The sequence below is a fragment of the Acinonyx jubatus genome, chromosome C2 (genome assembly GCF_027475565.1).
Source record: "Acinonyx jubatus isolate Ajub_Pintada_27869175 chromosome C2, VMU_Ajub_asm_v1.0, whole genome shotgun sequence".
Lineage (NCBI taxonomy): Eukaryota > Metazoa > Chordata > Mammalia > Carnivora > Felidae > Acinonyx > Acinonyx jubatus.
In genome coordinates this window covers 76,592,947-76,617,770 of record NC_069384.1, presented here as the reverse complement: position 1 = coordinate 76,617,770, position 24,824 = coordinate 76,592,947, and the positions used below count along the sequence as shown (strand labels likewise).

The following is a 24,824-nucleotide window of genomic DNA, read 5'->3' as shown; positions in this document are numbered from 1 at the left end:
CATGCAGAAGAATGAAACTGTACCACTTCCTTACACCATATACAAAAATAAATTCAAAATGGGTGAAACACCTAAATATGAGATAGGAAACCATCAATATCCTAGAGGAGAACACAGGCAGCAACCTCTTTGACCTCTACGAGAGCTACTTCTTACTAGACACATCGCCGAAGGCAAAGGAAACAAAAGCCAACATGAACTATTGGGACTTCATCAAGATAAAAAGCTCTCTACAGCAAAGGAAACAATCAACAAAACTAAAAGGCAGTCTTCAGAATGGGAGAAGATATTTACAAATGACTTATCTGATAAAGGGTTCGTATCCAAAGTCATAAAGATTTTATCAAACTCAACAGCCAAAAAACAAGCAAATTAAGAAATGAGCAGAAGACAGGAATAGACATTTTTCCAAATAAGACATTCAGATGGCTGACACATGAAGAAATACTCAACATCACTCATCATTAGGAAAATACAAATCAAAATCATGATGAGATACCACCAGGACAGGGTCTGTTGGTACCCTACATCACTTAGCCTTGTCTGCATTCACTGACACTGGACTTATCATTGGTGTTCAGTAAGTATTAATTGAGTAAATTCATATCTCAAGTCCAATTGCCAATACTGGCCATATTGGAAAAACCTGTCAATGGAAGTCTAGTATACAAAATGCCATGAGGTTTGCAGAAGTTCAGAACATTGAGGATGTTTTTGATTATTTTTGGACTCAACAAGCTATTCCCCATAACCCTAGAATCTACACTGACTTCTGTCAGTTTCCATGGTACCAGCTAACTTTAGAGATTTTAGGGCAGGCTGGGGGCACATGGAATATGTCTAGGCTGGGAGAGGAGGGTACTACAGAAATCTTACATTTCTGCCACATGCAGAGAGAAGGGAAAGTATCCACTACTGGATTTTATTAGGATATTAGCAACAGGTTTACAAATGGGGAATATAAAAATGGCATGGAGTTTTCCCTGAACCGGACACACATCTACATAGGAAGTGCTAAAAGGTAGGGGAAATGGCATGGTTTGCAGAAAAATGGCATCCAACAAGGATGAGCTCACACAGAAGTGGGTGTCTACTCGGTATGATTTACAATCCAGGCTTTTCCCTTCAGAGTTCTTGTCAGGAGCACCTACGCATTTTATCTCCTCTCAAACTGCATGGGCCTGGACCCTACCCCCAGAAATTTAAATTCTACAGAAAGAGTTGGGATTCTGTTGCATTTGCTCAAATAGTTTAGATCAAACTGACAACCTTAGTCTCTCACCCATCCTGTTGATGTCTGAAATTCCACACAGAGCTGCAATCATCTGTTTACAAGCCTGTATCTTTAATATGAAAATTGCCCAGGGAGGGGTTATAATTAAGGCTTTATCAATTATTGATATTTTCAGATAATCAGTGAATGTGTTTCATCACTTGCTTTCCTCAGAGGTAGTTTTGATAATAATCATCACAAAAACGATAATGAATTTCTAGCCTACCGTCTGTCACTCTTCCACCTTCTGAGGAACACAACCACCTTACACTTGCACAGTACTGTACAATGGCTATTTTACCATTTAGTCATCTTTTGTAGCATGTCCCCTATTTTTGGATGAGGAAAATAAAGCACCTTCTCTTGGAATTCTCTTCTATCACCAGCCTTGATGAGGTAGAAACTCAGTTTGAGAGAAATAGGCCATTACAGTGGGTAGAGTTACTCAACTACTTGATAGATGGCCCAGAGGCACAATAGCACTTTCCCAGGAACGTACAGTGAGTCAGATCCTATCCTAAATCATAACTTCTTCCAACCATGACGATCTTGAAATAATTAGAAAAACAAGCTATTTTTTATTAAAAAAACACAGTTTATTGAAAAAGAGTAATGCTTTATACAAATTCCCATTACAAAACTCCAAAATATCTATTTGTCTGTTTCCAGGCACAGAAGAGGAGTACAAAAATAGCAGAATTGGATAAATTCTGGTGTACCAATTCTGTTGGCCATTTTAGACTATCAATTTCTCTGTAGAGTTTAGCAACCAGTAGCCACATACATTTACACTCAGACATCATTAGGACGTATGTAAGTAGAAAGTCTCTTTGATTTATACCTTCTAAGAACATAGAGTTTCAGATTTGGAAGACACACTAAAATTTTCTGGTTCATATCCTCATATGATGCAGCCCTTTGGATAACTTCCCCATGTGGTTTCACCATGAATTTCCATTCCCAAACTACCTATTCAAGTAGTACTAGCTGCCAGCTAATAGCAACACCTTGTATATGCTGGCCAGTTACTATAATTCAAAAAATCTTCCATATTTTGCCTTTGCTAATGCTTACGCTCCTGTTTTACCCATTACATCTGCAAACTTGTGCTAAGTCAAGTCTGCATTACTGAAAGGAGAAGAGCTTAGCCACAAAAAGCATCAGGCCATACTGACTGAAGAAACTAAGACTTCCTCAGAATCTTTTCCATTTAGTAAGCTGAATTCCACTTTAGTGTCCCATCATGTGAGAGATTAAGGCAAGAAAGCCATTTCTTAAAATTTCTCTCTTTTCAGTGATTTGAAAAGCAACCCAAAACCTGTGCACTCAAATCCTTAATTCTTTTTTCATAGAGTATTTTTCTTTTTACCTTATCAAACCATATTTACATGTATCCCATATTACTGGATCCCCACAACAGCCCTGTGAGGTAGGCAGGTCAGGAGTCACAATCCCCTTTTTACAGATGAGGCAATAAATCTAGGGCAGCAAAGTGCCTTGCCCAAACTCACGTAGTAATTGATAGCACCAAGATTCAAATCAGGTCTCCAGACACCAAAGCCAACACCCTTCCATTACATCATCTTGCTCAAGTGAAGTAGTAATTTCTCAGACAGGAACACGAAGAGCAATTGTTAAAATGGAACAGGGAACCAATAGCATGGCATACACAGCTGATAGAAAGGAAATGGACCAATAGAGAAAGGAAGGTGCTGGGCGATGTAAAGGCATTGTAGAGGTTGGGTTCAGTGACTTCTTAACAGCCAATTGAGCAAATAAAAACACTACTTAGGCATAGTTCATGTTCAAAGCATGAGAATAATATCAACTAATTGATACTCACACTGCCTCTACCAGCTGGTTAAGTATCATTATCTCAATTTGACAGATGGGAAAAAAGGAGAAAGATTAAGTGACTCGCTTACAGCTAAAGAGGGAATATTCATCAACAGCTTATCACTACAGGAAGTTTAACACTTCATTCAGACATGTGAGACATTTTTTTCTAGAAAGAAGTAAACTATACGATAATTACATATGAGAAAACAATATGGTTGAGGGGGTGCGGGGAGAAAAAGATAGTTTGGGGGGATATACAACTGTGAATAAGTAGCTTAAAAACTCAATCAATAAAATTGTGTTACAACACCTGGGAAAGTAGCACACAGCAACTCAATCAGACAAATATTTTCAAAGCAAACAAGAGTGTTGTAAGGCAGAGTACAGAAATCGTGTGGGAAGGTCAACAGGAATATATCATCTGGTCATACAGAAAGATATTCTCCTAACGCTCTGATTTGTAAGAGATTCTTACTGACTCTAGGCATTAAATTGTAGGCATATAAAATGTGTTATCAGATTCAATATTAAGCTCAACCTAATGAAAAAAAACAATAAAGACATGAAAAATGACTGATGACAAAGCACATAGTGTAAGACTATAATAAAAATAATATAAAAGAAGCACATGAAAAGGGCACATGTGAAGAAGTGAAAAAAGTCATACTTGATAAAATAGATTAGGGCTTCTGTCAAAGACACTAAAAACTCATGAAAGAGGGAAAATGATATTTGACCTATTATATATGTGTCCATACAGAAGAAGAGAAATATACCAAATAAACTGCTTTTTTCAATCAATATAGAATTAAATATATTTTTCTTTTTTTAGATATGCTTTAAGTATAATGGTACCAATATAATGATAAGAGCTTTTGTTATCGAACTTTTTATAGAAAAACATGTATATATACATATCTATATATATTTATGGAGCGCCCCCTCCCCACATTTGAGGTGATTACTCAGTGGGAAGCAGTAATAAAAATGGAAAAGGCTTCCCTCCTGTATTGAAGGAAAGGAGATAAAATAAGACTAAGCCATTTTTAGCAACAGGTATTTTTTTTTAAATATCGGGTTTTTTGTTTTCGGTTTGTTTTTGTTTTGTTTTGTTTTGTTTTTTGTTTTTTTTTGTTTTTTGGTTTTGTTTGGTTTGGTTTGGTAATACCACAGTTCAGACTACAATAGTCAAAAGTCTAAGGTCAATGACAGTATTACAATGTCCATTTTCTACTTCTTTCGATAGTGCTGTCTCCTTTTGCTTCTGTGTCACACGTAGTCTTTCCCACTGGAAGGTGCAGGTTTTGGATAAGGCCGTGGCGTTGGGTAAGATGTTGTTTTCCGGGGACAGGAACAGCAAAGTAGGGCACCTCCCAGAAGGCAGAGAGAAGCAGCAGCCCAGCCAGTGAAGAGAGCCTGACCAAATTCATACCTAAAAAGAAAAGACAATGCATTTGTTTAATCAATGGACCATTGAAAATTTTTATAATATAATTAAGGATGGAAATCAGTATCATATTCATTTAATATTTTTCCAATTAAAAACAAATCCCCCATGATCCCTTGGGGGAAGTACTCTAAGGTTTATGAATACATACATATAAGAATGTTTACATTACAGTTGTAGACACTTTGCAATAGCAGCTCAGGCAATATGGCATGCAACACCAGGTTAATCACACAAATATTTCCAAAGACTTTACCACATGTAGGAGACCTGTAAAGCATGTTTATGACTTGGACCATGATTCTCAGGCTAAAACTGAACAATTATGCTCTTGCCAAGTAGCAACCATATCCTGTAAAGAAACTGCTAGAGAGCAATGGAGACTATTAGAATTTCAATAGTTGATCCTAGATACCTACATACACTGAAGTCAGAAATGTGTGGTTTTCTTAAAAAGAAAAAAAAAAGACTTCTAAGCAATCCACAGACCATTCAGATTAGCTGATCCAGGTGGATGTATGAAGCTAGACTCCTGAGGAGAGGATCTGTGAATGATGGTGGACCACAGAGTAGAGGAGGGCTGGATCTAGAGTGATGAGGCCTGGATTCTCCACTGTTGCACTTTTGGCTAGTAAGTACCTTCACGTCCCAGCCTTAAGTTTCTGCTTCTCTTAAAGCAGGATAATCTCGTCTGCCTCAGTGGATGGTTTTCAGGATCATGGAACACCATGTAAATAACAAGTTTACAGTGCCAAGCAATTTATGAAGTGCTTTCACATGCATTACTGATAAAATTTTAGCCTACTGAGACTTTGCAATTTCCGTCCCTATATTGTAAGTCTTAGGGGATGGGCTCCAACAGGATCATGATCACTGCAGTATGTGTTCTCCTAGATGTGGGTGATTACAAGAAGAGAAGCACACTTTATCTCTCCAATCACTGTGATTCTTCATCCATTCATCCTAGCTCTAAACAAACAATAATTATACCTTAACATCCTGACTTTGAATGCAGTTATTAGGCCTTAATGATGTGAACACAGGGAGACAAAGAGCCTTGTCGCTGATCAAAGAGTGTTGTTACATGAGAGCTAAGACTCAGCTCTGTTATTTCTACAACTTGCAATTTTAAGAAAAATGACCTTAGCAAAGCCAATTTTATAGCTGTTATGGAACAGAAAATTTCAAAGTAGTATCTCAACTTATTTTTTTCATAAATAAGTTATATTTTTTTTTCTTAAATAAAATTAAACTGTTGGGATTGAAGTACTATTCATTAGTGTCTACACTAGTACTATTTTTTCAACCAATCATAAACAGTGTGTTAACTTACAAATAATCAATCAAGTGCGGTAAGTGTTGGGATATACTTCAAAAAGCAAATGTTAAATATGTTAACATCTTTATTGATATTAAAAGAATAAACAAGAAATAAAGGTCCAGTATATACTTGAAAAGTATAAAGCTTGGAAACATTCTACTTTTAAGCAAATTTTGTCATCAATATAGGCTGTTAAAACTCATTTTAACATCAGTTAGAGGCCTTTTAGATTATTTTCAAGTTTGACTAAAATTTCATAAACCTCCCAGCAAATCTGGGAAGTTACAGCACTAGTTGGGACTTTGCAGAACATAAAAAGGGTATTTTCTCAGAGAACAAACTATTTTATGCATGAATAGCATTACCTGGCATTGACCGGGGTCATGGGATCATAAAATTCTTGAACAATTCTATTGCCATACCATGCTGTGGCAACTAAAACAGCCAGACCTACAGAAAATCAAAACAAAAGACTGTTTATCATTGTGGAACAATGAACATAAAATATACACCCATTACATTTATAAGCATTTTACAAGAATTGAATCTCATCAATAGTGCTGACATTTTTAATTTAGTCAATTTTAATTTAGACAAGTTTAACTGAGGGAGCCTGGAGATTTAGACATGATTTATTCCAAGTATTCTGTTAAGAGAGGCAAAAATATTAAGTTGAAGTTGGGCATGGTTTACACTCTTCATATCATCTTATTCACTTACAGTCCAAGGTCACAGGTACAAATAACACTTCATTGGGAAATAACTCAACAGCTTGGTGTCAGCTAAGATCTCCTTCGAAGATATTGTTACACATTAGTGTACTAAACTTTTTGATAAAGCCAATGTCCGTATCAGTATAGACAGTCACTTGCAAAAGAGAAGATGAAAACCCTTCTCCATTTTTCTTGACCCAAATTCGAGATTTACATTTCTACAGGACCAAAAGGAAAGTAAACAAGTAGATAGCAGGGAAGAGCAGGACCTGTCTCAGTATGGACCAAATCCTACTGCCCCACTGGCCAGACATGACAGATATTGCCTTGAGAACTGGTGAGGTGCCATATGCTACATCGATTTACGTAGCATGCCCTCAATTTCTCACACACTTCCTATTTCAGTAATACCAGGGAAACTACTTACTCAACATAATTACTTCTATCATTTATAAGAAGTATAAAATATCTCAGTATTTCTTATCCAAAGAGATTAAGTAGCTTCTTTTTGCAGTAATTCTATAAAACTATCACTATAAACAGATTAAATATGTCCATGCTACTCCCTCCTTCCCCTTCCCCTCCCTACTCCCCGCCAAAATTGGCCCAATCTAATTGTCTCTAATACTTGACAGAAAACACTATTGCTTTTGGCTACTGAGACAAAGGCTACCGATGACAAGGCTCCGGAACCTGCTACCCTCACTACCGTAAAACAGAAGCAGGGGTGTTGCACTTACAGAAGTTATAAGAAGGTAAGCAAAGAAGGGGCACTATGCAGTTTATTCATAGCCTTTGGGGCCAAACTGTTGGGAATAAAATGCCATCCGTGCTTTTTCTGACAGGAGCTAATTTGAATAAATTCAAAGACTGATCCCTTTAGCCAAATCTTTAGTAAAGCCACAGACACTCTTCCTTCACTATTGGTAAAATCCACATATGATGCTGGGCTAAAGGCCCTACAAAGTCTTTTGTCAAAGAGAAAATGAGAAAAGAAAGTCTAATTCTAGCTCTTCCTAATGGTAGATTATATCACTAGTGTCATTTTAAAAAACTATAATAGACTACTACATATACTATATAAGGTATATACACTGTTTATAATTTATATAGTAGTCTATTATTTTATATACACACATTTATACATATTTATATGTGTATACATACACATGAACAATCTTATTTAATATAATTCTTATTATAGGCTTAAAAGTTTTTTTTAATGTTTATTTATTTTTGAGAGAGAGAGAGACAGAGTATGAGCTAGGGAGGAGCAGAGAGAGGGAGACACAGGGTCCAAAGCAGGCTCCAGGCTCTGAGCTGTCAGCACAGAGCCTGACGTGAGGCTTGAACTCACAAACTGTGAGATCATGACCTGAGCTGAAGTTGGACACTAAATGGACTGAGCCACCCAGGCACCCCTTATTATAGAATTTTATAATGGAACTGTCCACGTCTTCTTCTGGTACTCATTTTCTCAAAGGTCACATATGTAACACATCAATCAACACTTGAATGAAGCAACAAATACATGTATGTTGTCTATGGAAAACAAAACTTCATTACTTTATCAAGGCTCTCTCTTTCTTATCTCATCTACCTAATTTCCTGCCATTCCAACGTTCCACCTCTACTCCATTTGGCCTTTCTCTTCACTTCTTTATAGTACATCCTATTTATTCTGGAATCAGATCTGTCTGCCTGGAATGTTGTCCTCATTTTTCTCCAAAAAACCTCAATCCCATCCATTGCTCACAGACCTGTACAATTCACACAATCTTCACGTACTCTCTCTGTCATTACTCCCCATCTCTGCTTCATAGTGTCTGTGGAGACACTACAGAAAATTTCTGAATCATATAGAATTGTTCCTTAGTGTTTGCCAAATAGAAAATACCTCTCTTCACCTGGAAGACAGGTTGTAGAAAAACAGCCGGCACCTGGGAACTCAATGAACAGAACTGCCCCCCCTCTCTGCCTCCATGAGCACAGATCTCAAATTTTCATTTGGATCCTATTTGAGAGAGTGAAAGTCGACTCAAGGTTTCTGTGTCTTCGAGATTTTAAAGGAACCGAAATACATCCTTCAAGATCTGAAAGGAGCTTAAATAAATCAGTTTAAGTGCAACCAATCCAATAAACTCTCAGGAAACCGAAACCGAGGTCTTCAACTGTGCCAGAGACACGGGGGGCGGGGGGACGGGGCCACTCTTACCTGCAATGAGAAATGTCACACCCCCAATGACAGCCATCCGCATCTTCTGCACCTCATCGTCTTCCATGCACTTCATGCACTTCATGCCAACAGTGGCCACAAAGATGGCTATAAGTCCCAGAAGGATGCCAATCACCATCAAAGCACGGGTTGCTTGCAAAGTGCCTGGAAGGAAACATTTTACAACATGGAAAAAGGACGCCTAGGCCAACAAGAGGAGAATGAATGAAGGCCAAGTATATTCCAATATTGTAGGGAAGAGATAAAAATGAACTAGGAGTCAGGACAGCCCAGTTCTAGCAATGTTTCTGCAGGTAACCAACAAAGTTTCCTCTCCAGCTGGATGATGAGTAAGAAGTCCTCCAGCTCTCACATTTTATGTTTTCAGTATGAACTTCAAATTCTCTAGAAAAATAATTAATGACCTGGTTGAATAGGTTTAGCAGAGCTAATACATCTCTAATCCTCACTAGCAGAGTATTTTAATTCTGAAATAACAATCCTATGTATTATCCTTAATGTTAAACCATTTATAATTAACATGGCTTACAATATACTTTGGTAATAGTCAATGGCTTTATACTCCAGTCATCAAGCTTCAGAAAAAAACAGGTGAATTTAGAAGACGAGTAACGAATTTCTCAAAGATTATCATGGCTGGATAAGTAACATTTGTATCTCCAGTGATTGGGCTGGGGGTGGGGGATATCAATGGCATTTTCTTAGAACAAAACCAAATAAACTTTGAGATGTTAGTTTGGAACATAGTAGTTTTATATTTTCAGAGATATCTCCAGTGTCCAAAACGATTAAACTGTCAGGTTGTAAAATAGCAGACAATAATTTAATGTAGCATTTCTCAAGATTCCACTAATTTTCTCATATCCTGTTATTGTCCTTGGCGTACTAAATCATGATCAAATAGATACAGTCGGCTTTGGGAGATTATACCAGTATGTTACTTAAAGAGTAAAAACCATGATACCATCACTGTGGAATGAAGGCACAGATTGAAAAAAAAAGTTTCTCCCCTTCAACTTTTTCACTCACTTATGGGGAAATGACTTTGAATAATTGTAGACTTTTTTCCTCCTTCAGATAAAGATCTTTATCTTATTGACAGTGTTAACACGTGACAATTATTTTTGCAGATATAAATATTATTTACATTTTAACATACCGTGCCATCTTGGGTAAGCTGCTTATTATTCTTTGGGACCATGCTTCTATTATGGAAAGTGTGAATGACGATATCTCTAGCCAAGAAGTTGGAACACCTTACTTCTTGATGGTCTGCAAAAGTGGCTGACATGATGGAAAGGTTTTGTATCTCATTATCAGACTGACACTTAAGCTCAGTCTTATTATGTTCAAGGCTGAAAACTTACATTCCCAGCTGCAGTTAACTCTAAAGATTTCTAAAACATCATTCAATTTTAATGTTTTAATATTTACATCCAATCTCTGATAAAATCACAAGAATCAAAGGTATTTTATTTTACTGTATCTGAGAGATATTTTGGAAGCCAAGATAAATTTTTATTTGATTAAAAAAATTTAATGTTTATTTATTTCTTTATTTGAGAGAGAGAGAGAGAGAGAGAGAGAGAGAGAGAGAGAGAGAGAGAGAAAGGAGCAGGGGAGGGGCAGAGAGAGGGAGACACAGAATCTGAAGCAGGTCCCAGGCTCCAAGCTGTCAGTACAGAGCCTGAGGCGGGGCTCGAACTTGTGAACCACGAGATCATAATCTGAGCTGAAGTCAGATGCTCAACTGACTGAGCCACACAGGCGCCCCATGATTTAATTACATGCCAAAATGGAAACACCTTCCCCCCCTTACATATCCACGTCCTTATAAGCGTGTGTGGGCACACGTGTACCCTACCCACACACTTCGCTTAAGATTCCAGGGTAGTATAAGAACTGCTGAAAGAAAACACATGTTCCGTATGCATTTCCCAGGAACTGAAGCTGCTTATAAGATTAACATAAACCTTCTTCCTTGGAATCACAAACAATCCTGAGGTAAGAGGAGGAAAGTACCAAGGAATCCACTGTTACAGTGTGTCCTTCCTTCTCATTTCCCAACAGTTTTTGCAAGGACTATCATTATGTAATAGGGAAATGAAAAGCAAAATAACTAAGTTCTTATACATAACACAAATTTCAGATTTGGTTCCAAATGCCACTGAGAGCAAAAGAATACCGGAAGAGGAAATACTGAAACTCACAAAGATAATCCATATGCCAGGAGGATAGGATGACTCCTGTCTGTTTGCCTGGCACTGTCTTTTTTTTTCCCCCAAGTTTATTTATTTATTTTGAGAGAGAGAGAGAGGGAGAGAGAGAGAGAGAGAGAGAGAGAGAGAGAGAGAGAGAGAGAATCCCAAGCAGGCTCCATGCTGCCAGTGCAGAGCCTGATGTGGGGCCTCGAACCCACGAACTGTGAGATCACGACCTGAGCCAAAACCAAGAGTTGGACACTTAGCCTACTGAGCCTACTCAGGCACCCTACTGTCTTGGTGTTAAAACTACAAGTCCTACCTCCTGAGAAGGACCTGAATCCTGGGCAAGTGGGGACAGGGGGTCACTCTACTGGAGGATGACAGAATGTGACAAATAAAATGAGGTGGGTTTAGCATGGTGGTCAGAAGGCATAGATCATGCAGGGCTTTGCAATCTGGAGTACGGGGTTCGGTGTTTATTCTAAGTGTAATCAGAAGTCATTGTAGGGGCTAAAAGGAGGGGTGGCAGGATTTTTACCTTCAATATAGAGAGCACAGTTAGCAAATATTCTTACCATGACGACCCTTAAATTACATGCAGCCTTCCACATCTCTCAGCCTCTCCTGCCTTTTTCTCTCATAAACAGTTTTCCAAACTTTATTAACCACTTTTATTGTTAAACTATGATGTCTCTCCAAGTTTTCCACTTTGTTTGTCTTGTAGGGCCCCCAACCTGACTCAGAGACTGTAATAATCATCCTGATCTGCACTTCATGTAAAAACACCAGGCCACCAGCCCAGCAGGTCTGAGCACTTGAATCACAAGGTATTCTTCACGGGGAGTCTACTGTGCCTCAGTCTCATGAGTCACACTTGTATAAAACCACCCAGACAGGGAGCACACATAGATAAACTACTCCACGTCTCCATCTGCACTCACCTGGAATAATCGAATATTCACAGTTTTCATCTCTAAGTTTTCCCCCTTCAAGTCCTCCGGGAAAGCACAGTTGGTTCATGCCATACCCATTTTATTCTTTCCCCTTATTTCACAAAGCTTCTAAGGGGGAGGAAACATTTTCTTCTGTTCATTACAAAACCCCCTCTGTTTTATTTCTTCACAGAATAATGAATTATTTGTACAATGCACAAAAAATAATGGCGAAAATAGAAAAAAATTGCTTGGGAATCATATAAGCTGAATGGAACAGAGATCATGTTTCATTTTTAAAGATCTGATAAAGCAATAGTGTTATTTTGCAAAGCAGTATTTTTCTCCTTCTCTCTTTTCATTTATGTCTCGGCATCCACTGACTTGCACAATTTCTATGTTACAATACTGGATGCACATCAAACACAAAATCTCATCTTGCTTCATTGGAGACATTTGGATGAATTCTTAACTATATTGATATGTGTGGGGTGGGGGGGTTGTTAAAAAAAAGGCTGAGAATCATAACAACATGAAAACTCACTAGTTAGGCATATGTAACAATGGATTACAAAGTCAAAGTGAGCAAGTGTTGTGTTACAAGTTATGAGAATTTTATGTGGAGATAGAATCTAAATTGCACAATTTTAAGCTGGAACCAGATGAATCCTTCAAATTAAGGTCTTATGGAAGCCTTTTAAGCCAGAGGTCTAAAATACGTAATTGTGAGCTCCTTGAGGTCTTGGGGCAGATATTTGTTCCATCCAAAACACTACGAACAGTACCTGGCAAGCTACATGGGTTATTCAACCTGTGTTCAACGAATTCAAATTAGAACATGTTTTTATTTTTTCAAATTTGCACTAATACAATAGAGAAAATACTCTGGTGTTTAGCTTAGTCTTTGATATACTCATGAGCAACGCCTCCTTAGTAAGCCTGGGTAGAGTAAAAATTTCCTATATAAAGCTAGACTTAGTTTCAATCATTAAAAGCCAGAAACTTATACAAGGAGGGAACAAATCATATTTTGTGCTTAACTTCTTTATTTTTTTAGCTTTCAAAATTTTAGAATTCTGCATTGAATGAGCTTCTGAGCTCTTTCTTTCTTTCTTTCTTTCTTTCTTTCTTTCTTTCTTTCTTTCTTTCTTTCTTTCTTTTTTTCTTTTTCCTAGTAGAATAATGATGAGCAGGATAAAGAAGTTGAGAAATCTTTGAGAGCCACAAAACAGCATTTTAGACCAGATAGATACAGTATAGCCTTGAACTATTAACTCTGAGCTGGCCTAATTGGATCAACTCTGGAAGCAATCTGTTCCTTTCCTGGCCCTTTAAGTTTAGAGACACCTTTACAATATTCTTATCACTGACTAAAGTTGTCTGTGGGGAAAATGGTTAGCAAACATTCAGAAAGTTACACTATTGTTTCTCATCATCATTCAGCAGTAAATAGAGGAGGCAGTCTTTTAATTACACTTACCTAGACCGATAATCTTGAGATTAAAGACCCCCTAAGGGGTTCTCACCACTTTGGACCCGAAAGTATAATTTGAAAAAGTACTTACAAAGACCTCTACTTACAAGACAAGAAATGAGTGAGAAGTTACTGATCGACTACAGTTGGGTTAATCAACATGAGTGTAGAAAGACAAGTATAGACAAGTATGTGCATTTTTTTTCTAAAGGTTTCTTTTTTTTTTTTAAGTCTTACTATACAAGCAGCAAAGTCTCCTGTAGATACTTGGCATTGTATAATTGTGTATGCTATTTACTGGCCATATTGCTATATCACTACCTTACGCAGTATGTATCAAACAAAATCGATTTTCATTAAATCCACACCCTCACGTGGTCCCCCTTTGCATGAGTAGTTGCTTAATAAGTGTTAGGCAAGTAAATGAACCGACCATTGGGTGACTGAAACAAAAACGCTCTCTTCCCTGCAATTAAATGAGCTCATCACAGACTCACAGAACTATATACTCCCATGGCTTTTTCACTTTTACTCAAGTTCAAAGTTTCTCAAGAGTTCTCATTGTTATGATTTCCATTTTATTGACGCCTAAGCTGGTGGCCACTGCGTATGACCTCAGAACACTGCCACAGTCACTGAAGTGGTCTGGGAGGAGTCAGGACTTAGCACTTCTCAGGATGTCCTGAGTAGTCTCGCTATCTTTTTGGTTTGTTTCTTAGAGAAATTGCCTCATGATTGAATGTAAGCTTCCATATTACCACTTAGCCATCGCTCCCATCAGGGAAACCTAAACGATGCCACTTGCTTCTTTGCCTTCAATCATGGCAGTCAGTAACAAAGAATGTTGGCACAGGCAGGAATCAACACTGGCACCTTCTAAATCATTTCAGCTGCATCCCTGGGAGCAAGAATAGGGCCTGGCTTACATTTGTTGAGTTGATGAATGAATCATGGATTCATCTCCCCATCCCCCTCACTCTGCCCTATTTTATAAGTGGGAAAACTACAGCCCAGAGAAATGGAGTGGCTTACCATAATATACACAGCTACTTAGCACAAAACTAGGGTAAGCATTGAGAACTTCTGATTTCAAGCTTAGATTTTTAATTTTTTTTTTTTTTACTTTCATCATTCCAAGAGTCAAAACTAATTCATGAAACAGAGTCGAACACCAGTGGCCCCTTGAACACCCTTGGTTGCAGCATGCATTATGTAGACTGGGGAAATGTGAGTACCTTCCTCTCTGCCTATGCTTTAAAGACTTAAAATCCAAGTCAGTGATTTCGTCTCTTTGATTGAGCCTGACATCATGGGGAGAGTGCTGGGAAACCTCACTGACAACCCATACTCATTAAGCACACCTACACACATGTGGGTTCATGCAAAGCAAGTGGAACAGGCTAGAGGAGCTTATAAACAAATTACAGAATCCCAAAGTTACATGAGACTTAGGAGAGTCTAGCCTAACCTTCCATTTGTCTGGTGCTTGGATTTTCCCTACAACATTCCTACAAAATGCTTACTTCTCTACTTGCACACCTCCCACACTGCAGCCTACTTGGACAGCCCAATCCTTTGGACCGCTCTCGCCACTAAAATCAAGCAAGAAGAAACCATGAACTAACTACATAAAATAGACACAAGCTCGCCAAAAGCTTGAGAACTGGATCAACACAAGGCGAGATGTACAGTTTAATCAGGAAAAGTCTACTGCAGCTGTATCTGGCACTCCTCATTGTATATGCCAATTCTCAGCTGCAGGAGTCATCTTGTCAATAAGCATCTCATACCTGGGATGGAACTGAAATGGTTTCGGCCATAGTAAAACCACAATACACAGTGTAACATTTCCCTCCCCCCACCCCCCCAGGAAGTTTCTCAGTTACATTTTAATAAACTACTTTGCAAGAACCACATTAAAAAAAAAGCCCTGTTGTATCCCATTTCCTATACTGGTTTCAATACCCTATATTCCTTTAGATATTTTATGAATGCCACATGCTTTTTATAGCTGACACTAGCTAGAGCAGGGGATCAAGGGCTTTTAACATGTCTGTTGTTACAAACCTTGATAAATTTCTCTATCTCCACCCTAAGATGCCACGTGGGCTCGACTGGCAAAGAGAACAAGGTACAATTTCAGGAAACTTCTAGTTAAGCTATAAGCTAAAAGCACTTCCTGGAATGCAACCCTTTACAAGGGACACTACTTACACATAAGATAATCATTCTCTTCTAGATGTTACAAAACTGTATCCAATCCAGCCAATGAATCACCACTACCCCAGGTCTCTACATTAGGTGAGGGTGAGGACCACAGCCCAGGCAGAGAAACAGAGACAGGTTCACTAGGCTTCATTCAAAGGCATCTGGTCAGTCATTGGCAGCTTGGGAAAGTACCTGTGAGTCAAGGCTCCCTCTTCTGGGAATCAGTTTTGAGAGAAAGGCCTCACCTCCACTTTGGATAAACCCTGGTTTCGACCAAAACAAAAAGAGGAATCTGATCTGGACTTAAATCATCAGGAAGCAATCTCTAAAATGTGCAGGGGAGTATATTTAGTTCTTCTACAATAGCTTCAAAAAACCACAACTGCTATATTAGCAGGGAATAAATGGAAGTAAAACATTTTGACACTTTATCATGTATAGCAATGACCTACCTGTTGGAGTATTTACAACATGGATCAATTTGGTCATGGATTCTATTTGGTGGCTTAAGGAAGTAAAAGGAAACCTAGTTAAATGTGTTGAGAATGAACTGTTTCGATCAGAAGAATCAGAGAGCTCTCTGGAATTGCCCTTAAAACCTTCTCCATCTGCCAAGTCCTTAGCATGACATGCAAAATGCCTGACATCATTTCCTTACACGCATTCGTCTTTTCATGGGGAGATTCAATGATTACATAAGGGAGCGTACTTAACATACTTCTTATATTTGGTATAAAGGGATCCTAACAATATGGGAACTTTGAAAAGTTGAAACGAGAACACTCAAAACCACCATGCACATTGACGGACCAGGTGCTCAAGCTGTTTGAACAGATTCAGAACAGATTTAATAACTCTAAACTGTATTGTTTCTGACAAAACCACACATAGCAGGTGGCCAGGTCAACAGAAGTAAGTTTGCATGATGACAGCGAGGCTTACCCTCAGAACACAAAGGGGGCTGACGGGCAGGCTCATTTGTCCAGGTAAAGACAGAGGAAACTTTTCCTCAAGTTAGTCCAAGGGCATACGAGGCACACAGGTTCAGGACAACTAGTGGAGTACCTCAAGGAAGGTATTCCAGCCATGAATTGTTATGACCTAAGTGGCAATTTAATGCATTTCTGAAAAGGCACTCAAAAGCTTTTACCTAGAAAAATAAAAGTAAAAAGGCCATTCTATCATCCTTCTCCCCATCATCCTTAGAAATACATCTCTCAAAATAGTTCTCTCTGCATAACCCTCTCCCACTTGACCGAAGGACGGACGTGCATTACACAGACATTCTTTTGAGGAAGACGGAAGCTTGGAGAAGACCTACTGTGTCTCTCACTACCTTCCTCCCTGGCTGAGTTCTGCTTTCCTCAACTGTGTCTCCTCTGCCACATTTCCTCCATGCCCTCACTCTTCCCTCCCTGTTATGATGGGAGCTTATTTAGAACTTTTCCTTCTTGTCACCCTTTTCCACCTGCCACCAGCCTACACTTTCTAAAATGACATGACACAATCTGCCTCCTCTGCAGAGTCCAGCTTGAATGCGAACCCCGAGTCAAGGAAGAGAATGTGATGGAGCCTCCCCACACTTAGTGGATCTCAAAACTCAAAAGGATCAGAGCCTTCAAGCTCAAGTGTGGGTAGTACTCACTGGGTTGGGACAGTCCATGTAGGAATGTGACTTTTACTATGGAAACTCATAGTAAAGATAGATTTTAAAACCCTCACAATTCATCTAAAACGTTGGGATTGTCTAGTAATCGCAGAATCTGGAAAAGCTACCAGCCTCTGAACTTTTTAAAGCACAGGGTTTTCTTGCCCAAACCCAACCATTCTTCAATTTACACTGAATCTTATACAATGTCCAGGAAAGGCCTTCGATCTGAAGTTGGAGGTTGGCCTTCACCACTTCACTCTCAAGGGAATTTAAGATAAAAACACACCTACAGGAGAAACGTGTCACCCAGGGAGTTGGAGGGAAAATCAGAGCTGAGCCCAGGGCGTCTCTTTTCCCAAACCACAGTTCTTTTGCTTCCTCACCACAAAGCACATGATCAGAAGACCTGATCAACTTAAGTTTCATCATGTAATTACATCACGGAATCAACTGGTAGCCTCTACCCAAAAAAGGAGCCCCTGGGGGCCTGGGGTCTCAGGTTCACGGCCGTGGGGGTGGGGAAGGCACTCACTGTTCAGATTCAGCAAGGAGTCGAAGACTTTGCACTGTATCTGCCCGGTGCTCTGTGACACGCAGGACATCCACAGCCCCTCGTAGATGGCCTGGGCAGTCACGATGTTGTCGCCGGCGTAGGAGTAAATCTTCCATTGGGGCAGTGCCGTGCTGACGATGGAGCCGATCCAGCCCAGGAAGGCCAGGATGAAGCCTAACAGCTGCAGTCCCGCGTTGGCCATGGCTCGCTCCGGTGCCCGCGCTGGCTCGCCGGTGGCAGGTGCAGAAGGCGGAGCTGGCAGGTGCGCACCTGGGACTCCCCGGGGTGACGGAGCCGCGCAGAGAAAGTGATTGCGGGGAGCCTTGCTCCTGGTGCTGCCCCTGGCGAAACTGTGGGTCAGGGTCCGGTCCGGGTCGGCGCTGGAGTTGGGACGCGAAAAGCTGCGCGGCTCTCGGCTGGGACTGAGACGCCAACCTGCTGGGCGCCGCGATTTAAAGCGGCTCCGCCCCCGGCCCGCCGGCCGCCGCGCAGCGCCCCCTGGCGGTTTCAGGGCGGCTCACTAGGAAAGCTTCGGGAAGCGCAGGAGCCCTCCTCGCTGGCCCCTGCGCCCTGGGCAGGAACGGTGTGGGGACTTACTGGGCAGGCTCAGGGTCCGGTGTGCTCCTGACTCCTTCTGTCTCATTTCTCGCCCCCCCCCTTTTTCCTCTTGTGAGACTTCTCAGGCTTTCCATCCATTCGATCTACATTTACCCCAAAATGACTATATGTGGAAATGCTAAAAATGCATAAAAGATGAAAAGCAGAGGCCTCAAGAGACCCCCCGTTTTCATTTTCAACTTTATTTTACTATCTCATTAAAAGGCATTTTCTGTTTATTCCCACAACAGTTCCCCTCCCTCACACACCCTTGTCTCTCTTTTGTCCATCTTCCTCCGCCTTCTTTCCTCCCTCTGTCCCCTTTTTCCCTTCGTGGTCTCCCCTAGAATCACGTATTTCTGCGTGGGTTGTAGGAAATCTTTATAGTTTATAGGTTGGGAAACTGAGACCCAGAGAGGAAACAAGATTTCCCTATGATCACACAGCAAGTTAGAAGCACTTCCAGTACTTTCCACTACAGAGTGGTCTGATAGCGACCTGAATATATACCCTTTAATCTATTATCACCGTTACTAAAGTGCTGCCTACCCTCCCCGACCCCTACACACACACACACACACACACACACACACACACACACGCACACCAGTCTCTTTCCCACAGCAGTTTGTCTTAAAGCAGTGATTATTTCTTAGGGGGACCTGGCCAATGGGCACCGCCATCATGGCCCAAAGAGTGTTTCATCAATGAGTTATCAGGCAACTGTTCATCAAAGATGAGAGCATATAAAAGCCTTCCCTCAGGGGCACCTGGGTGGCCTGGTTGGTTAAGCGCCTTGGTTTGACTGGGGTGGTGGCCTCAGGGTTCCGTGGGTTCAAGCCCTGTGTGGCTCTCTGCTTCGGACCCTCTGTCCCCCTCTCTCTCTGCCTCTCTCCTGCGTATGCATGCTCTCTTGCTCTCTCTCTCTCTCAAAAATAAATAAACATGAAAAATAAAGTCTTTCCCCAGAGGAAAAAGAACTGGGCTAGCATTCAGGAAGTCAAGGTCCTGGTTCCATTTTAGAACCCCCCTCAGGTTTCAGTCTAGCTGAGACTTCAGTTTCCCTCCACAGGTCTCTCTCTAAAGCTTCCTTCTTTGTAGTTACTCAGAAGTGACCTTGTGGTTTGGAATAATTAAAATGTTTTCCCAACTGATTTCTGTATGTGGTTTGAGTGTGGTAGGAGGAGAAGCTTCTATGATTTTAGTAAAACCAGAAGCACATCGGAGGCAGAAGTAAACACAGAAAACAAGGATAAAGCAAGAGGAGAAAACAAGATAGACTTCCATATTTACCATGGGAGCTGCCAGCTTGTCACAAGGAATGAAGAGTAAAAAAGAAAAGAAAGGCTCAGAGTGTGAATGAGAGGGATGAAAATGACTCTAACACTTGGGAGGTGCTGATACGGGGCTGTGCATGTGTGGGGGCAGGTGGTACCTGAGAATCTCTGTACCTTCTGCTCAATTTTGCTGTGAATGTAAAACTACCCTTAAACAAGTTTTTTCAGGGGTGCCTGGGTGGGTCAGTCAGGTAATCAACCGACTTGGGCTCAGGTCATGATCTCACGGTTCTCGTGGGTTTGAGCCCCGCATCAGGTCTGTGCTAACAGCTCAGAGCCTGGAGCCTGCTTCGGATTCTGTGTCTCCCTCTCTCTCTGCCCTTCCCCCTCGCTCTCTGTCTCTCTCTCAAAAATAAACATTAAAAAAATATTTAAGTCTATATGAAAGTGAAACAACAACAACAACAGCAACAAACCGAAACCCCATCACCCTCACTTCTACCTGGCTATCTCCAGACAACTTTTGAAGGTTTAAGTCCAAAGGACAGGTCTGCCCAGAAATTTGGGGACTAGCCATGAAGAGGGTACCACATGAGCTGGATAAAGGATTTCATTTGGAATAAGCCTGATTAACAAGTGAGTGTGAAAGTCTTCCAGACCCCAGGAAGGCTCTCAGTCAGCTCTGAAGGGCGGGACCACATCCATGTTGAGTCCCCAGAGTCTGGGCCTGCAGGTAGTAATTCTTTCTAGGTCCAGGTGGATGTTCTGCGGGCACGTGTGGGTGTAGCTGCAGAAGTATCGATCACACGTGATTTGTCTATCCTCCAGGAGTATTCAGCTCAAAGGAGGTTCTCAGAATTTGCTGTAAGTCTAGACCACTACCATGTGAATCATGATCTGTTTTGTTGTCGTTCCAGTCGATTCAGAATTAAAACTGTTCTTGGAAATGTTTTTTTCTTTGTTGCTCAGATTGGATTAATGAAGACAAGATATGCGTTCAATGAATACACTCATGCTTGGGTCCTTTTAACCTGCAGGAGGGCCTGTTTCTATCAACCTACAGTTCGCAGGCAACCGGAGGTTTGAATTCTGTGGTCAGTATGGCCCCGTGTTTTTGTTTTCATTTTGTTTCAGGGCTGTGTGAGGCTGATTACTTCACTGACCACAGCCTTATTTGCGAGGTTGTGGTAAATGCTGTTTACTGCAGTGTGTCCCATGCCCATCTCTGGTATCCCTAATCCTGTCTAGTTTTCTGTCCTTCCCTCACTGCACAGAGGTGAGATCATGGCTCAGCATAAATCCTTCCGCTTAAGAGGAAAAACAACTCACAAACATGGACCTCTAATATATGAAGCATAAGCAAAAAAGGCATCGCTGTGACCAAGAAGTTTCTAGAAAGGTTGGCGATGGCATGGCAAATGTCTTGGCCTGTTGAACAGGAAGATCTCCTTTGTACCCGTAGACAAATTACTTCTTTTCTCCTCTCAATTTCCCTACCAATAATAATTAGGAATTGACTTCCAAAAGGTCACCCAAGTATAAAGCTCAATGACCCTAAGTAATAAAAGCTGACCTTTGTGGGTAACACGCTATCATTACTAGACTTTTATATGCTCTGTCCTCTATTACCCAAGATCGTATTTGGTAAATGGAAGCTCTGGGATCCCAAACTACACACCATGGTCTGGAGCACAAGCCTTTAAGCATGCTTCTACAGTAGTTCCCTGTGTAAATGAAATCCATTGAGGACCATTGGCTTTCAGGGCTTAGCCATCCTTACCCTGTATTTCTCCTCCAGTGAGGTGTTCCACACTGTGGCTACCCTCTGACTCCTTCGTGTCCTTTCTCCATCTCTTCTTCTGTCCACTAAGACCCACACCTGGGGGATCAGATCCTGTGGAAGAGGTGTTGCTGCTGAAGACAGAGGTCTGGACGAAAAGACCAAATAGACTGCTGGTTTACTCCATCCATGTCCGTCTGTACTGATGCTTAGGCTCAGCTATAATCCTGAGGACCGGAAATAAGTTCGAGAGACACACCAAGAGTGGAGAGTAAAAGTGAGACGAAGGGTCATAGAGTGCAGGCAAAGAAACACAGTCCCAGAGGGCAGCATGAGAGGCTCTCAGAAACTAGTCATAAGAGTAAGAAAGCCTTCAGAAGGGACATTTTCCCCTTAGTGGCACCGCATGGTAACACTGACTTTTTGCACTTCTCGGGTTGTGAAAGCAGAACGGATGGATACATTTCTAGGCAAACAATCTGTTGTGTAATTATTCAGGGCTTGAGAGAGGAACCAGAGTACAAATGTGAAAATTTAGCATGAATTTTAGTGTTAGAACATGAAGGTTCTAAAAACCATTGGTTCATGCCTGTCATAACTGCTGAAAACAGTCCTTTGAAACTTCTTTCAGTTTTTTAGAGGGTAGCGAGGTGTAAGTGTTTAAAAGCAAAAACTTTTGGAGCACCTGGGTGGCTCAGTTGGTTAACAGTCCCACTTCAGCTCAGGTCATGATCTCACTGTTCATGAGTTCGAGCCCCGCGTCGGGCTCTGTGCTGACAGTTCTGAGCCTAGAGCCTGCTTAGGATTCTGTGTCTCCCTCTCTCTCTCTGCCCCTGCCCCACTCTCGCTCTATCTATCTGTCTCTTTCTCTCTCAAAAATAAGTAAAACGTTAAAAACATTTTTTAAACCACAAATTTTTGAACCCTGGTTCTATTGCTTACTAATTGAGGAATCTTGGAACATTTGTATAACACACTTGGGCATTAGATTTTTTCTCTTTCAATAAGTTAAACTTTACTTTATCATATTATGATCATTAAGCAAGTTTATATGTGTGCATGACTTGGAACAGTAGTTAGTACAGAGCAAGCACTTGAAATAATAGTTGTTATTTCACACAGAACAGACATATCTAATTTGCTGATGCTGCCAATTACAAACGATCCTCACATTTGTTCAGAAACTCTCTTTTCCTTGCCTGGATTCTATTAGAATCCCATTTAATGTCACAGTTAAATCATGGTGACAGGATATGCAGGGTTTCTAGCAGCCAGATGCAATTTTGTATTTAGAAATGGACAAGGCAGCAACGAGAGGGATGGGGGCTTTGAATGAGATGTTCACGCCCCTTCTCCTGGCCCTGGACAGGTCCCCCTTCTGGTAGTTTCTATGGCAGGGACCAAAGGCTGAGGGGCTCTTTCTGAGAAGGGGTGGGCCAAGAGCAGAGGGAGGACGGAGGCTTGGTACCAAGTAAGTATCTTGCAGATCAGTGTGGCTTATCAGATGTTTGGCAGCGACGGGCATGGGGGGAGTGGGGGTGAATCCTTGGTTTAAGATTGTTATTAGCTCTCTGCTGCATCATGTGGAGATGAGCTCCTCCTTACGCCTTCCCCTTGCTCGCAGCCTGGCAGTTCTGTCTCTTCAGAAAAGGGAAAAAAAGATGGTGGAATTTCAGCCATAAAATCTACACTTTGAATTATAAAAAATTTACTTTGAAACAAGTTAGTGAAGGACTATTTCCTTATTTTATCCCTTTGCTTGAATTTTTTTGGGGGAAAGGTTTACTTTTACCCATTAGAGACACTAGAAACCCTCCACCAATTTCATCATCAAGAATCAAGGTCAAATTACTAATGATATTTTACTTTTAATCTGCATAATGTAATTCTAACTATGTTAATTAGGGTTCTCCATAGAAAGAGAACCAATAGAAGATATGTATATATCTATATCTATATCTGTCTCATCTATTTCTCTATCTCTTTATGTCCCTTGATATACATCCCTGCATTAGACAAGATATTAGACATGTTACAGAGAGACAGAGACAGAGAGGTACAGAAAGAGACAAAGAGGTAAAGAGATTAATTTTAAAGAATTGGCACATACTATTATGTGAAGTGCAAAGTTGGAAATTGGTAGAGCAGGCCAGCAGGCTGGAGAGTCAGGTAAGAGTTGATATGGTAGTCTTGAGTCAGACATCTTGCAGTCTTGAGAAAAATTCCTTTCTCTCCAGAAACATTAGTCTTTTTTTTTCTTTTAAAAGTTGATTTCATTATTTGTTTTGACAGAGAGATAATATGAGAGAGCGAGACAGAGAGAGAACATGCACAGGAGGGGCAGAGAGAGGAGGAGAAAGGGAGATCCCAAGCAGGCTCCACACTATCAGCACAGAGCTCGATGTGGGGTTCAGCTTCATGAACCATGAGATCATGACCTGAGCCAAGACCAAGTGTTGGATGCTTAACCAGACTGAGCCACCCAGGTGCCCTATTAGTCTTTGTTCTTAAGGCCTTCAACTGATTGGATGAGGCCCACCCACACTAGGGAAGGTAATTTGCTTTACTCAAAGTCTAGTGATTTAAATGTTAATTATATAGTAAAATATCTTTACAGCAGGTGCTGTACTAGACAGGTGCTTGACTAAACAACTGGCCACTACAGCCTAGTCGTATGGAGACATAAAATTAGTCATCACGGTAAGTAATGCTGACTGATTATTTAGATTCTAAGGGCTTTATTTCTATGACCTCACTTAATAATCACAAAAGCCAATGAGCTGGGTAATGATCGCTACAGATGAGGAAACTGAGGGCTAGATAAGTAAAGTAGTTTACCCAAGTAACACAGCTGGACTAGGACAGAATTGACATCCAAATTCAATAGGTCTGGCTCCTGAGGCAAATACTTTATGCAGTGCACTCTATCCACCTGAAGCACATGCTTCTCTTCCACCACCTTTGTGACTTCCCACACCACCCAGCAAGTGCAATGACAGCCACAAGTTGAGCTCTTCGCAAGTCCCCAAATCAGACTCATATCAGAAGGAATAGTAGGTATTTAGTAAGAGTCAGTAATGAAGTGAATGAGTGAACAGATGGATGAAGTCTCCAATCTTTATACTGAGGTATCTGAGGCACTACAACCCGACAGGAAGTAAAAACAGTTTGGGCTCTTCAGGAGATGATGGTTCTTACGGTGGTGATGGTGGTGGGGGGAGATCAAACAAAAAGAAATGGCAATGTGATAAAGATGATAATTTTTAATACCTTGGCCTTTAGGATAAGACAGAATTGAAGGTAAGTCACTGCTTTCTCC

General features: G+C 40.7%; 1 protein-coding gene across 1 annotated transcript; it reads right to left on the bottom strand.

Annotated features, from left to right (window-relative positions):
- Positions 1-1,847: 1,847 nt before the first annotated feature.
- Positions 1,848-18,290, bottom strand: CLDN1 (claudin 1). Its single transcript, XM_015064369.3, has 4 exons — positions 17,831-18,290; positions 8,809-8,973; positions 6,246-6,330; positions 1,848-4,544 (listed from the first exon to the last, which is right to left on the bottom strand). Exons 1-4 carry the CDS (start codon positions 18,051-18,053, stop codon positions 4,382-4,384), a joined length of 636 nt encoding a protein of 211 aa, XP_014919855.1. The 5' UTR covers positions 18,054-18,290; the 3' UTR covers positions 1,848-4,381.
- Positions 18,291-24,824: the final 6,534 nt, after the last annotated feature.

What these genes read in the sequence shown, in the direction of transcription:
- CLDN1 (XM_015064369.3), bottom strand. Translation starts at nt 18,053, where the DNA reads ATGGCCAACGCGGGACTGCAGCTGTTAGGCTTCATCCTGGCCTTCCTG. An exon ending in CTCCTTGCTGAATCTGAACA is followed by an intron (nt 8,974 to 17,830) that starts GTGAGTGCCTTC and finishes GTTTCCTTCCAG; the next exon opens with GCACTTTGCAAGCAACCCGT. An exon ending in TGTGACATTTCTCATTGCAG is followed by an intron (nt 6,331 to 8,808) that starts GTAAGAGTGGCC and finishes GATTTTCTGTAG; the next exon opens with GTCTGGCTGTTTTAGTTGCC.